General features: G+C 62.9%; 1 protein-coding gene and 1 long non-coding RNA gene across 6 annotated transcripts in view; both read left to right on the forward strand.

Moving 5' to 3' along the window:
- Nucleotides 1-13,524, forward strand: part of LOC309850933 — a 1,194,231-nt gene that overhangs the window by 614,408 nt on the left and 566,299 nt on the right. The window lies entirely within an intron of this gene.
- RPTOR (regulatory associated protein of MTOR complex 1) overlaps nucleotides 1-13,524 on the forward strand; it is a 308,584-nt gene that overhangs the window by 247,758 nt on the left and 47,302 nt on the right. For all 5 annotated transcript variants that reach the window (XR_014304486.1, XR_014304487.1, XM_082705400.1 and 2 more), the window contains 7 exons: nucleotides 2,348-2,422; nucleotides 5,463-5,528; nucleotides 5,805-5,996; nucleotides 6,258-6,398; nucleotides 11,234-11,351; nucleotides 12,208-12,348; nucleotides 12,590-12,748. Coding sequence is in view for 3 of the 5 variants with exons in the window: in XM_082705400.1 (XP_082561526.1) it covers nucleotides 2,348-2,422; nucleotides 5,463-5,528; nucleotides 5,805-5,996; nucleotides 6,258-6,398; nucleotides 11,234-11,351; nucleotides 12,208-12,348; nucleotides 12,590-12,748 (892 nt within the window). In the remaining 2 variants the exon portion in view is untranslated. The remainder of the gene's footprint in view (nucleotides 1-2,347; nucleotides 2,423-5,462; nucleotides 5,529-5,804; nucleotides 5,997-6,257; nucleotides 6,399-11,233; nucleotides 11,352-12,207; nucleotides 12,349-12,589; nucleotides 12,749-13,524) is intronic.

Here is a 13,524-nt window from a genome sequence, read left to right on the forward strand (position 1 = left end):
CCTCCTTCTCTGAAGGCCTGCACCCGGCACCCCAGCTCTTTAGTGATCTTCCAAGCAGTTGGGCCACCCGCCCCTCCTGCCCAGATCCTGCGAGAGTCGTCCCCGTCTCCGGGGTCATCCCCACGCCCTCTGCGCCGGCTGCCCCCTTTCAGTCCGGCTCACCGTCCGCTGCAGTCCTGCAGACCCACTGCCGTGACCCTCCCCGGTGCCAGCCCCTGCCGGCCACCTCAGGGCCTCCAGGCAGCATCCAAAGCCCTGTGCCCTCTGCGTCCCGCATCGCACAGGATAGGCTCGCCTTCCCCTCCGTCCCGACTTGGCAGAAGATCCCACCGTCCTTCAGCACAGGTGCTGAGCCACCACGTCCCCCGGGTCTCCTTGCCGTGCCATCACGCACACACAGCGGTCTCCTCCAGAGACTGCGAGCAGGGTAGGGTGTGTGTGGGTCGCGTCTCTGTGTCCAGGACTGAGCCAGTGCCTAGCACCGGCGGGTCCTTGAATGAGAGCTCAGCTCACCAATGCACAGTCGTGCAGGTGTGCGCCGGTGCATGCAGGTGTGTGCAGGTGTGCCCCAGTGCATGCCGGTACATACAGGTGTGTGCCAGTGCGTGCCGGTGTGTGCACACACATGCAAGTGTGCAGGTGCGGGCTGATGTGTGCTGCTACATGCAGGTGTGTGCCAGTCCATGTAGGTGTGAGGTGCACGTGTGTGCAGGTGTGTGCTGATACGTGCAGGTGTGTTCCAGTGCAGGCCAGTGTGTGCACACACGTGCAGGTATGTGCCGGTGCATACAGGTGTGTGCACATACATGCAGGTGTGTCCCAGTGCATGCCCGTGTGTGCTGCTACATGCGGTGTGTGCAGTCCATGTAGGTGCGAGGTGCACGTGTGTGCAGGTGTGTGCTGATACGTGCAGGTGTGTTCCAGTGCAGGCCAGTGTGTGCACACACGTGCAGGTGTGTGCCGGTGTGTGCACATATGTGCAGGTGTGCCGGTGCATACAGGTGTGTGCACATACATGCAGGTTGTCCCAGTGCGTGCCAGTGTGTGCTGTTACATGCAGGTGTGTGCAGTCCATGTAGGTGTGTGTGCACGTGTGTGCAGGTGTGTGCTGATACGTGCAGGTGTGTTCCAGTGCAGGCCAGTGTGTACACGCACGAGCAGGTGTCCCAGTGTGTGCACATACGTGCAGGTGTGCAGGTGCGGGTCAGTGCGTGCAGGTGTGTGCCGGTGCGTACAGGTGTGTGCACATATGTGCAGGTGTGCAGGTGTGGGTCGGTGTGACCAGTGCATACAGATGTGTGCACATACGTGCTGGTGTGCAGGTGCGGGCCAGTGCATACAGGTGTGTGCGCATACGTGCAGGTGTGCCCCAGTGTGTGCTGGTACATGCAGGTGTGTCCCAGTGCATGCCGGTGTGTGCACACGTGCAGGTATGCAGGTGCGGGCTGGTGTGTGCTGCTACATGCAGGTGTGTGCCAGTCCATGTAGGTGTGTATGCACGTGTGTGCAGGTGTGTGCTGATACATGCAGGTATGTTCCAGTGCAGGCCAGTATGTGCACACACGTGCAGGTGTGCAGGTGTGGGCCGGTGTGTACAGGTGTGTGTGCATGCGTGCAGGTGTGCAGGTGCCAGCCGGTGCATACATGTGTGTGCACATACATGCAGGTGTGCCGGTGCGTACAGGTGTGTGCACATACATGCTGGTGTGCAGTTGTGGGCTGGAGTGTGCTGGTGCAGCGCAGCCTGGAGATTTGGGAAGAGCTGTACACCTGACTCTTCACTTACGCTTCCCACCTCAGGGCTCTGCCTTTGGGGTAAGGAGTAGGGCCTCTGCTCCAGGAAGCACCTCTTGAAATGTGTGACACAGATGGTTCACACGATTACACTCCCACAGATTCTCCTTTCCCAGTGTTTTGTAAGTCCAAGCAAAATTCTAAGGAAAGCTTCGGCAGGGGTTAGGGTCTGCAGAAACCAGGGAGGGTTTCGAGTATCGGGTGCCTCCCCCTCGGAGGGCAGGAGGAGGGGGGCGTGGGAAGGGAGGGTGTGGGCATGGGCCGCAGGGGTGAAGGGGCCCCTCCCGGCAGGTCCCCGGAGGTGTTCAGGGAACGTCTAGGAGCCGCCGCACTCCTGAGCGTGTGTAGGGTGCCGGCCCCTCTCCCGCGGCCGAGGAGGGTGGGTCTGCTAGCAGCCGCTCTAGCTGATCTTCCCAGTCGAACGCTGGACTTGAGGGCATAGAATCTGGAAGGCATAGAACATCCCCTGCTCGCCCATGATTCACACATCCCACGAAGCAAGGAGCCCCTGGGTACCCGCACTCACGGTTTCTCCGTCTCTTTCTCTCCCCAGTCGTGCCAGGCTGACCTGGTGAAGGACAGCGGTCACAAATACTTCCTGTCGGTCCTGGCGGACCCTTACATGCCAGTAAGATGACCCTCCCTTCTCCCTCAGCAGTGTCCAGAGCTGTGCTGTTTGTTCCCACGCATGTCTCGCTCTGGGGTTCCGTGGCGAGGGGCTCCCTGGGGGCGGAGGGCCATGTCGGGTGTGGGCGGGCGGTCGGCCTTTGCCTAAGAGCAGCTGGTTTCAGAGCAGGTTCCTTTCTGCCTCTGAGCAGGTCGTTCGGCTGTTCATGACCGTCTGTCTCCCTGGCACATCTGTGCAGCAGAGGAGAATCCCTGCCTGCTCACATCCTGTCGACGGAATGAGATTAATGAGCGCTTTCATGTCTCTCTGACAGCTCACAGGCCTAGGGAAGGTTCTGGAACATGACAAGTTGCCAGTGTGCCTTATGAATCAGGAAGGAAGGGAGGGCAGGAAAGACGAGAGTGAGCGTTTACGTTTCAAATTATGTTATTTTATTAAAATGCTTCAGCAACAGTCATCTATGAACGGCATTCACAGCAAGCGCTGCCGATGCGTCGTAACGAACCCCCAGCCTCCCTCCCTGCAGCTCCTAGTGTGGCAGAGAACAAAACAGACGTCCAGAGTCGATCCTTGATATAACTCAGTTTTGCCAGCATATTTAAAGCGTAAAAGTTCATTTTCACAGCCTTGGCGTTCTAAGCTATGCTGGTTACCGAAGAAAAACCAGAAGACGTTAAAGACAGGATTGTTGCGTAACAGGCAAGTGGCACCGCGTGTTTGAACTGAAGCCTGGTGACAGAGCTCCATCCCGGGAGCGGAAGCTCACCCTCGCGAGGCCGGGGGGCAGTGGCTTCCCCGCCGTCCGGATGAGCAGAGCACAGGCAGCCAGATGGCAGAGCCCCCTGCGCTGCCGATCGTGGCTCAGTGGCAGCCCAGGCCGGCACAGGTGGGCCCCACTTCGGCTGCAAACACACTGACGTTTTGAGCCCATAGTGAAATTCAAAAGAGAAGATTGCCAGATGCCAAAAACTGAAGCCAGAAGTCTGAGGAGAGCCCCAGTGGAAAGGGAACGCTGACCCCGGGGTCTCCTGCCCTGCGCCCAGGGTGGGGCCTGAGTGGCCACAGCGCAGGAACAGACCCCCGTGGAAAGCCAGGAGCCTGCGAGGTGTGCCCTCCCCCATGCGGGGAGGCGCTCGGAAACGCAGCTCCCAGGGGTCCACATCCAGGGGGAGACAGCAGCCCAGATCCCCAGGGGCCTGGAAGCAAAGGCAGAACCCCCACGGGCAGTGCAGAGCCTAGAGCCTGAGAGCCTTGGCCGCAGGTGGTCGAGCCGGCGGGGAGGAGAGCCAGTGGGGTCGGCAAATAGGAAATCAGCCCCCGAGAACCGAAAGTACTAGAGTTCTCTGAGAACAACTGTAAAACCCACATGAGTAAGTGTGTGTAAGACGATTGAATGGGAAGAATTCAGTTACGTCCAAAATGCAGCACCGTGTAGTTCCTCAGAACTACTTTTGTCCCTTCTAGAAGAAAACCATCTGTTCTTTTCTTTTTACTCATCCTCAAAAGTGACCAACTAGAGGGGCGCCACGGGGGCTCAGTCATTAAGCCTCTGCTTCGGCTCAGGTCGTGATCCCAGGGTCCTGGGATCGAGCCCCGCATCAGGCTCTCTGCTTGGTGGGAGCCTGCTTCCCCCTCTGCCCCTCCCCCTGCTTGTGTGCCTTCTCTTGCTGCGTCTCTCCGTCAAATGAATAAAATCTTTTTTAAAAAATAACCAAGTAGATTCTCTTGGTGAATCCGCAGATCTGGGGGAGCCTGTAGTGGAAGCCGTCGTCTCTGCTGTACAAAGCTCCGCAGTGAAGCAAACAGCAGGCGGCCCGTGGACGAGGGAACCCAGACGCCACCCAGCACGGAGCAAACAGCAGGCGGGAGGGGGCACTGAGGCCTATGGGGCAGGGGGTCCCACTGCTTCCAGCCCCAGGCCAGAGCGTGCCCTCAGGACAGCGGGGAGCGGCAGGATGTGGGGCGCCCACGGCTGACGATTCTCCCAGCACGAAGAAAGGAACACGTTTTCGGTTGTAAAAAACGCAGTGAACCTTGTAACAGGCGAACACAAGCAAATCCACACGAAGACGCGTCCTGACCGAGTCGCACGTCTCCAAGCAGAAGGGAGAGTCTTAGAAGTAACCAGAACAAAGGGGCCTTTGCACAGCAGTGGGCCGCTTCAGCGGGCAGTGGACGCTGGCGCCAGAGGAAACGGACCGTCACCCTGGGACCCTCCGCCACCTCACACAGCGTTCAGGACACGTGGTCAGAGGCTCAGAGCCCGCCGCATGTGGACCCCCAGCACAGACCCGGGTGAAGACGGTGCCCCGGGACGCAGATAGCAGCACAAGACTAAGGAACTGGCGAACCTGTCGGCACGTCGGAGTGCGCACTGGCTGCGGACACGGACGGCGGTCCTCACGGAGCTGAGGGGTTAAGGCGGAGGCAGAAGGCTGCGATGACCCTGTAGTGGCCTCGGCGCGTCTGAGGGCGAGCAAGAAGGGGACGTGTCCAGGTCCACTCGGGGTGCGCATGGAAAATGCGAGGCCCCGCAGAACCACTGGGATAGGCCGACTGGGTCCCTTCAGGAGGACCACAGGCCCACAGAGGGAAGGGCAGCGTGAAGACCGGCCCACGCGACAGGAGGCCACAAGAGGGAGCTGGGAACTGAGTTAGGAGGGGGATCCACGCGTTCCCCACCGACGTGCGCGGCGAGGGCAGCGTGCGGCACGGCTCGGGCGAGGGGGCATGGGGGGTGGTCGGGCGCTTCCCACCGGCGGGACGGCCCTCTGCCCACGCGGGGCCATGGCGGATGCGCCTGTCCTGCAGCATTCGCACCGTGGGGGACAACCTGCGCTCAGAAGCTCCAAGCCCAAAGCCGCCGGCCCGTCTTCAGCCGGCTCCTCTTCTCTGTAGACGCTGGTGCACAGGAGGCCGACTCGCGCGAGTGGGCCCCGGGCTCAGCACAGAGCTCAGGAAGGAGAGCTCTGCCGTGCTCGCGGGAGGATGGGTTTCCGCCGCGGGCGAGAGCGAAACCAGGCTGCCTTCTGTCTTCTAGGCCGAACACCGGACCATGACGGCGTTCATCCTCGCCGTGATCGTCAACAGCTACAACACAGGGCAGGTGAGTGCCGCCGCCGCCCGCCCCTCCAGGGCCTCCTGGCCCCGCCACCCTGTTCCCCCTCTGTGGAACAGTCTTCCTCAGAAGGGGGCGCCGGCGGGGGGGCCCGCGTGTGGCCACCGCTCGGAGGTAAGCTGCATGGGCTGTGTCTGGAAGGAGGAAAACTGATCTAAGCTGCCGTGTGGGCGTTTCCCTGAGCAACGGGGCCGCGACCCCCGCTGGCGCCCCCGACTAGCCTGGGTCAGGGGTGACCGCTGGCTGCTGTCTGCCTTCCCGCAGGAAGCCTGCCTCCAGGGAAACTTGATCGCCATCTGCCTGGAGCAGCTCAATGACCCCCACCCCCTGCTGCGCCAGTGGGTGGCCATCTGCCTGGGCCGCATCTGGCAGAACTTTGACTCGGCCAGGTGGTGTGGCGTGAGGGACAGCGCGCACGAGAAGCTCTGCAGCCTCCTCTCGGACCCCATCCCTGAGGTGAGCCCGCCGCCGGCGTGTCGGGGCCAGCTGAGGCCGCCTGTTGGCAGGGGGGAAGGGGGGGCGACCTGGGGATGCCGAGAGACTATGCCTCCCCGCGGCCAGGCCCCCGCGTCCCTCACTCCCTGACGCCTCTCTCGGTGCCTGTTGGTGCTCTGCCGCCTCCCCGTGCCCTGCTGCCCCATCGGAACAGGTGACCCCATGCGGGGGCACAACCCCACCACCCGCTGTGGCCTGACCACTGTCTGGCCCGTCCTGCAGGTGCGCTGTGCAGCCGTCTTCGCCCTTGGCACATTCGTGGGCAACTCTGCAGAGAGGACTGACCACTCGACCACCATCGACCACAACGTGGCCATGATGCTGGCCCAGCTGATCAACGACGGAAGCCCCGTGGTCCGCAAGGTGCGTGGCCCCCAGGTCGCAGGCGGCAGCAGAGCGCCTCGCGGCAGGTCTCCCGTGGCGCTGGGGTCTGACCGGTGACCCTGACCGCCGCCGCGAACCCTCGTCTCGCACTGGCGCGCACCTTGACAGAGCAGACCTTTAAGTGTGTGTTTAATGCTCTACAAAATGCGTTTCTTCACCAGATACTCGTGTGTTTGCTTCATTTAAAGGCATTTAACAGGGCTGCGTCTCCGGCAGCTTGTAGACTAGGCCCCTTCCCGCCCGGGAGCAGCACACACAGCCCCAGAGACTCAAAAGAGCGGTAGACGCGCACAGCGCGCCGGCAAGGTTTGTGTGGCGTCCTCCCCTCCCCGCCCCCGTGTTCGTCCGCGGCTGAGCGGAGCGCTCTTCAAGTTCAGAACGCGTCCTCGCCTGTGCAGATGTGGAAATACCACGGATTCCCGGCTAACACCTCACACCTCTGTCCGAGGTTGGCCCGGCCTCAGCTAGGCGCCCCCCACCCCAGGCGGCAGCGCCACGGGGACCCGCGCCGTTCGCTTGGAAGGCTGCCTGTGCCGCTGAGGCGGTTCTCCCGTGGGTGGCTCGTGTTCACGCGGCGCTGCGCACAGGCCGGCCCGAGACCCCCGCAGGGGGCGAGGGAGGCTGCGTGTGGCCTGGGGCCGTTGGTCCCTTGGGACCCCCCTGGTTCTCCCGGGAGGGACGGAGTCTGGGCAAGTTCCCGTCGGCCAGACTCGACGCACGGGAGAACTCAGTCTCCCTCGCGCTCCCTTCAGGGGGGGGAGCCGTTGCTCATGTGCCCGACGGCCCACACCCCAGCAGGACTGCGACACAAGACCCCGGGCCGAGCCTGTTCCACTGGCCCGCGCGTTCTTACGGGCGGCTCCTCTCCTGCAGGCCCGCCAGCAAAGTGCCTCTACTCGGAGCCACTGGTCGAACCAGCACATAGCAGTTTCTGTAATTGTCCATTAAAATCCCTTTTAAAGAAGGAAAATTTTTTTCCTTCTTTCCAGAAAATCTTAAAAATAACAAAGAACGTTAATATGGCAAGACTGTCCCTCTCGGTTTCCAGTGTTGGGACAGTGGCCACCAAAGTCACAGGGATGTCTAAGTGCCTTCGTGCAGCCCCTGGCATCCCAGTCCTGGCTGGCCGCCACCCGCTGGCCCAGGTGTAGCCAGGCCTCTCCTGAGGGCTGCCCCATCTGGAGGCAGAGGACAGCTCTCCTTCCCACGTGCTCCTCCGTGCCGGGCTCAGCATGCGAGCTCTTAGCATCCCAGGCCCCGGAGCGCAGAGTAGAAGACCAGCCTGCCTTCAGGGGGCAGACGCAGAGGCCAGCGGTGGTGCTGGAGCGTCCACAGACATGCAGGACTCAGCGGTGGGTGCAGAGCTCTCGGGAACAGGTCAGAGTGGCACCTACCCTGCTTCGCCGGGGACGTGGGGTCACGAAGTCTTCCACAGATGGGAGCTCGTCCCTGAGCAGCCAGGAGCCGGGGAGGTGAGGGACAGGGAGAGTGGGTGGGGCGGGCAGAGTATGTGCAAAGGTCCAGAGGTGCGAAGTCCCACGGTGGACCCGGGCTACCTGCCCTTCGCGTGGCTGTGGCAGCGAGCAGCAGGAGGGGCAGTGCGGGGGGGAAGGGGGAGCAGTGGCTCGTCGCCGCCGGCCCCCGTGCGTGGGGGGCGCGCCTGCCAAAGTACTTCATTCTTCCAGCAAACACTTGAGTGCCGTGCTCCAGGTCCTTGGGGAGGCCTTGGGACCCTGCCCTGCTTTCAGCAAGTTTGTGCTCTAACGGGGGACAGACAGCCCCCAGCAAGCCTATTACATAAGCCAACGAAGCCATGTTTGCTATGGGAACGCGGGGGCTTCGGGGACGGAAGGCGACACTTGGTGCCGTCTGAGCGGGGCGGGCGGGCGACGCTTAGCGGGGAAGTGGCGCCAGCTCAGAGAGCGGCCCTTCCCTGGCTGCAGAACCCCAACGCCGCTGGCACTGGGTTTTCCCCTTGTCCAGAGCCATGTGGCAGGACTGGCATGGCGTGTGGCACTCCGAGGGAGCTCGGGCCCAGCCTGCTGGTCTGGGAGACCACGCGTGGGGCCCCGGTCAGGGTTGTGGGCTGCAACCTGCAGCTCGGGCCCTGGTCACGTGGGCAGCTAGCCGCTGCTGTGTCCGGCTCGTGGCACAAGAGAAGCAGGGATGGAGGGGCTTCTGTCAAGTCACATGTGCTTGGTGTGGACGAGATGACCAGTTTGTCAGAGCGTGTTGCCTCCCCGCCGAGGCACTGCGGGTGCCTCTGGCCGTGCTGGGTAAAATCGGCATCAGCACAGCCACCCCAGCCTCCCAGGTACCCCCGGGCAGCAACCTGTCTCTGAAGGACAAAATGCCGCCTGCCCGGTCCACCGGCACCCCCACCTCCTCTGAAGGGCCGGGCGGGGGTACCAGCCTGTCCCCGTCCAGCCCCACATCCGCGTCTACCTTCTTCACCAGCACATCTGAGCCTAAGCGAGACTGGCGAGACGCATCAGCACCCCATGACCTGGGTCCCTGGTGGAGATGAGCGGGGGACGCTGCCCGGGCCACAGCACCCACAGCCAGTGGGAAGCTGGGAGGGCGCACCTGTGGGAGCAGACACGTTGCCCCGACACGGCTCCATCTCGCTGCAGTTCCTCCGTGACCGTGGGCCACCAGGTGTCAGCCAGTCGTGTGCTGCTGGAACTGCAGCGGGGACAGCCCTCGGGGGAGGAAGCAAGGAGGCGGCAGCCAGCACACAGAGGCCGCAGGGATGACCCTGGGGAGATGTGTGGCCCGACCTTCCAGGCAACCACATGAGCATTCACTCCCCGCGGGGCAGTGCAGGTGCCCAGGAATGCGGTCCGAGTCCTGGGACGCTCCGTAAAGCGGACGCGTGCTGGAGATTAGAAGGTATTTGGAGGGAGAGGTTCTGTCCATGTGGTGCGCACTCATCGGGCACCTGCGTGCTGGGCCCTGGGTCGCCAGGCTGCCTGATGACCCAGCGGGGAGCTGAACTCTGTCCTCTCCCAAGAGCTTGCACTTGGCGGTGGGGCACGCTGGAGACTGAACAGACCCGTGTGTGACGTGGAGAGGAGCGACCCCCTCCGAGGGAGGCAAACCGGACGGAGGCAGAGTGTGTCTGGGGGGGGCCTGGATGAACTCGGGGCACTCAGGGAGGTGTCTGAGTGAAGGCCTGAAGGAAACACGGGGTGCGCTGGGGAGGCCTTTCCAGGTCGAGGGGACGGCAGGGGTGAGCTGGTGGCCCCTTCAAGAGTCCATGCAAGATCGAGGATGGTGGGCACGAGGGGTCGGGGCGGCCGGGACCCAGGTGGGCAAGGCCTTGTTTTGTTCTGCGCGTGAGCGGAAGGCAGGGGGTTGGGAAGATTGTGGGACTGACCCTGCCGTATGATGCTGAGACGCGCTGCCAGCTGGGGGGCTGGGCCACATGTCTCGGGTGCTGGGGGGCTGGGCCACGTGTCTCGGGTGCTGGGGGGCTGGGCCACGTGTCTCGGGGGTGCCGGGGGGGCTGGGCCACGTGTCTCGGGGTGCCGGGGGGGCTGGACCATGTGTCTTGGGATGCCGGGTGGGGGGCTTGACCACGTATCTCAGGGGTGCTAGGGGGCTGGGCCACATTTCTCAGGGGTGCCGGGCCACATGTCTCGGGGGTGCCAGGTACCCATGTTGAACCTCTTCCAGAAGAGGCCTCCAGAAGCCTGTGCGTCCTTGCCAGAACTAACCCCGCATCCACGTTTTGTGGTCAGACGCGTGCCAAGAGCCCGTCGCCAGCTGTGGCTACCTGTCGTGGCCGCCACCCCAGCAGGACGTGCTTGGCCCAGAGCCACCGGGCGTGGGCAGTGAGCTCAGTGTTTGACCTTTGATGGCGTTCCCTGCACCAGAGTGTCCAGGACCCGAGTGCGAGTTCATGGTCCAGGGCCCGGCACGGGTTTTCCTTGCCTCGCATCAGGGTGACGGGAAGAGTCGGTGCTCTTGGAAGACAATACAGGCGGCTGGTTTGCTGGGAGCGACCCGCTGGCAGCCCCACCAAGCATGTGCTCCGGGCTGCAGGGGGCATGGGCAGGCATGCAGGGGCCGCAGAAGAGTGCCAGACGGGGTGTCCGCAGTGGGCATGAGCGGACACGGGGGTTCGCGCAGTCAGACTCTGGCAGATTGAGCTGGAAGGTCGGGGACGCGGGGGTGAGGTTTGGGAGCCTTGTGGTGCACAGACGCGAAAGGAGGAGGTGAGGGGCCCGTGCAGGGTTAAGGCGAGAGAGACCCACGCAGGAGAGGAGGGGGCAGCCGCCAAGAGGGTTCCAGGCACCAGGCAGAGCCGTGCACCTGCACAGAACGGCCCCCGGCGTGGGGCTGCAGGGGTTTGCGTGCAAACCAGGGGCCCCAGGTCGTCATGCAACAGACCTGCTGCATTCCTCTCCTCGGGCAGTCAGGCCCGAGGGTCATGGAGAACTTTCTTGCCTTTTAGGGACTGGAAAGTAATTTATCTTTCCAAGTTTTACATTTAATGAAAGGAGCGTGCCCTGGCTTGTCGGCCGTGTTCCGCTTTAATGCACCCGGAGTTCAGACGGCTCACCAGCGGCAGAGCTCAATCAACACGTACCTCAGCCCAGGTCTCAGATCGATCCGGCCCTCCCCCCGGACACCCCCGCGTGCCTCCCTGGAAGGGCCTGTCTCTGCTGCCAACACTGAGTGCAGAGCTTGTCTTAACCTTTCTTTTTTCTACAGTGACCCGAGCACTCGGCGTGAACTTTCAGCCTCATTGTGTTTCCTCAATCCTCTCCAGCTGCCGTAAGTGTTTTTGTCCTTGTCCCTCTCGGCAGGAGCTGGTGGTGGCCCTGAGTCATCTTGTCGTTCAGTACGAAAGCAATTTCTGCACGGTGGCCTTGCAGTTCATGGAGGAGGAGAAGAACTACCCCCTGCCTTCTCCGGCGACCGCAGGTACAGTGCTGTGGCGCAGGGAGCCAGCCGGGGCCCCGGGGGAGGACCACAGCTGCCTTCCCTTGCACCCGGGCCTGAGCTCACTGCCCGCTCCAAGTGGCCCCTGGGACTCCTGTCCAGCCAGGCACTGAGCAGAATAGAAGGGGGCCGCCCGGACCCTCTGACTCTTTTCCTTCGTTTTCATCGTCTTTGGGAACCACACCCCCGGAGATGTTGAAGGAGAGCGGAACGCGTGCCTCGGGCGCTCTCAGAAACGCACTCAGCTCTTCCTGCCATGAGCTGTTGTCAGTTTCCTGTTCATGAGTCACGCGAGCCAGCAGCTTTCCTCTTGTTTGTCCTTTTTGCGGGATTTCTATTTCTCCGTGTTGGGCTGCCCCTCCCCCAGAACGCAGCCTTCTCTGCAGGAAGGAGGGCTTGTGATCAATAACACAAGCCTTACTGCTTTTAGAACATCAGGGAAGGGAAATGAAAATGAACTTGCTTAGCAGAAATAGCTGGCGTGCCGGAGGAGGGCGCCGGGTGTCAGAGGGGAGGGCCTGCGGCACTCACCCCGCAGCCAAGCTGCAGAGTGCCTGGCACTGCCCTCGGGGCGGCCTCCGTCGCCAGGCCTGCTCTGAAAGGTCTGTGATAACGGCGTCCCCGCACAGCAGCCAGCATGGGCTCTGTCTGCTCACACACCTCCCCTCTCCGCCCGGCGTGCCCGTGTCCGGCTTTGTCCAGCCGGCTGAGCGGTGGGCCTGCTGGTGCCATTCACGCTGGCCCGGGGGGAGTTCTTATCACCTGCTGTGGTGGCCTCCCCGCTAACAGGGTGTGCTGCCCCCAGAGCCCACCATTAACTCTTTCTTTTCTCTCCCAGAGGGTGGGAGTTTGACCCCAGTGCGGGACAGCCCGTGCACCCCCAGACTCCGCTCCGTGAGTTCCTATGGAAACATTCGAGCCGTCACCACCGCCAGGAGCTTGAACAAATCTTTGCAGAACCTGAGCTTGACAGAGGAATGTAAGACGCTGGGAATTGGGTCCTTGGGTTGGGACAGTCGTGGGTCGGATTCTGCAGAACTTTAGGGACACGCGGGCCCTGCCCCTTTCTCTGCCCTGAGGGCATGTCCCGGTATCCCACCGGCTGGCCCCAAGGTCTCACCTTGGCGCAGGCACCGCTGCAAGGAGAGGTGGGGGGTGGGGGAGGCACATGTCGGATCCAGGCACCTGTGCTGACGGCCCCCACCATGCTGTCTGGCCAGCCGGCAGCTCGGTGGCGTTCTCCCCCGGAAACCTCAGCACGAGCAGCAGCGCCAGCAGCACTCTGGGCAGCCCCGAGAGCGAGGAGTACATCCTGTCCTTCGAGACCATCGACAAGATGCGCCGCGTCAGTTCCTACTCCGCGCTCAACTCCCTCATCGGTGAGTGCCCGGCCGGGCCCCCCTTCCCCCCCTCGCTGGCGCCCGGGGCTCACGGGGCGCGCGGGACTCAGGACAGCCCTGGTGGGAGCGCAGGCGTCGGCTGGGGCTCGGGGGCTGCAGGCAGCTGCGAGTGTCCATCGCTTTCACTCGGATGGGATCTACAGGCCGTTCTGGGCGTGTGGGGGGAGGCTTCCAGAAGCTTCCGTCTGCCACAGCCCAGTGGCTGGCTATGCAGTGACTCTGCCCCAGGAGACACCCTGTCTGTCGGGCCCAGGGCAGAGCAGCGGCCGCCACACCTGAGGGCAGGGAAACACTCCCCATGTAAGAGCGCAGGGACGCTCACGGGCCATTCTCCGTGTGTGTTTCGTTCCTGACTTAAGGAATCACACATGGAGCCGAATCCCCAGAGCTTGGCCACGGTGTCCGCGCTCTTTCACTGTCCGGTGACCCCCAAGCACGGTGCCCCTTAGGGCTTCATGGAAACCTGTCCTGCGGCTCGCATCCCGCGGGGCGGCTCCTTCCCGCTGCTCTCTCTGAGCCCAGCGCCGTTCGTCTGCTCCCCCAGGCCCCCTCGTCTTTCAGGGTTGACTTGCCCGTCCTGTCGGCAGAGGGCTGACCGGAGCCCTCAGCTAACCCCCACAGGATTGTTCTGGCCATCTCTTCCTAGGTTAGCTTCGGCGCCTTACGTCGTTCTAAGACGCCCGTTTCAGCCGAATGTTCGGGCTCCAGGGCGCTGTGCCAAGTGCTCTCCGGACCTTGTCCCCTGCGTCCCCCGT

Source organism: Mustela nivalis (assembly GCF_964662115.1).
Source record: "Mustela nivalis genome assembly, chromosome: 17".
In the NCBI taxonomy this organism is placed as follows: Eukaryota; Metazoa; Chordata; class Mammalia; order Carnivora; family Mustelidae; genus Mustela; species Mustela nivalis.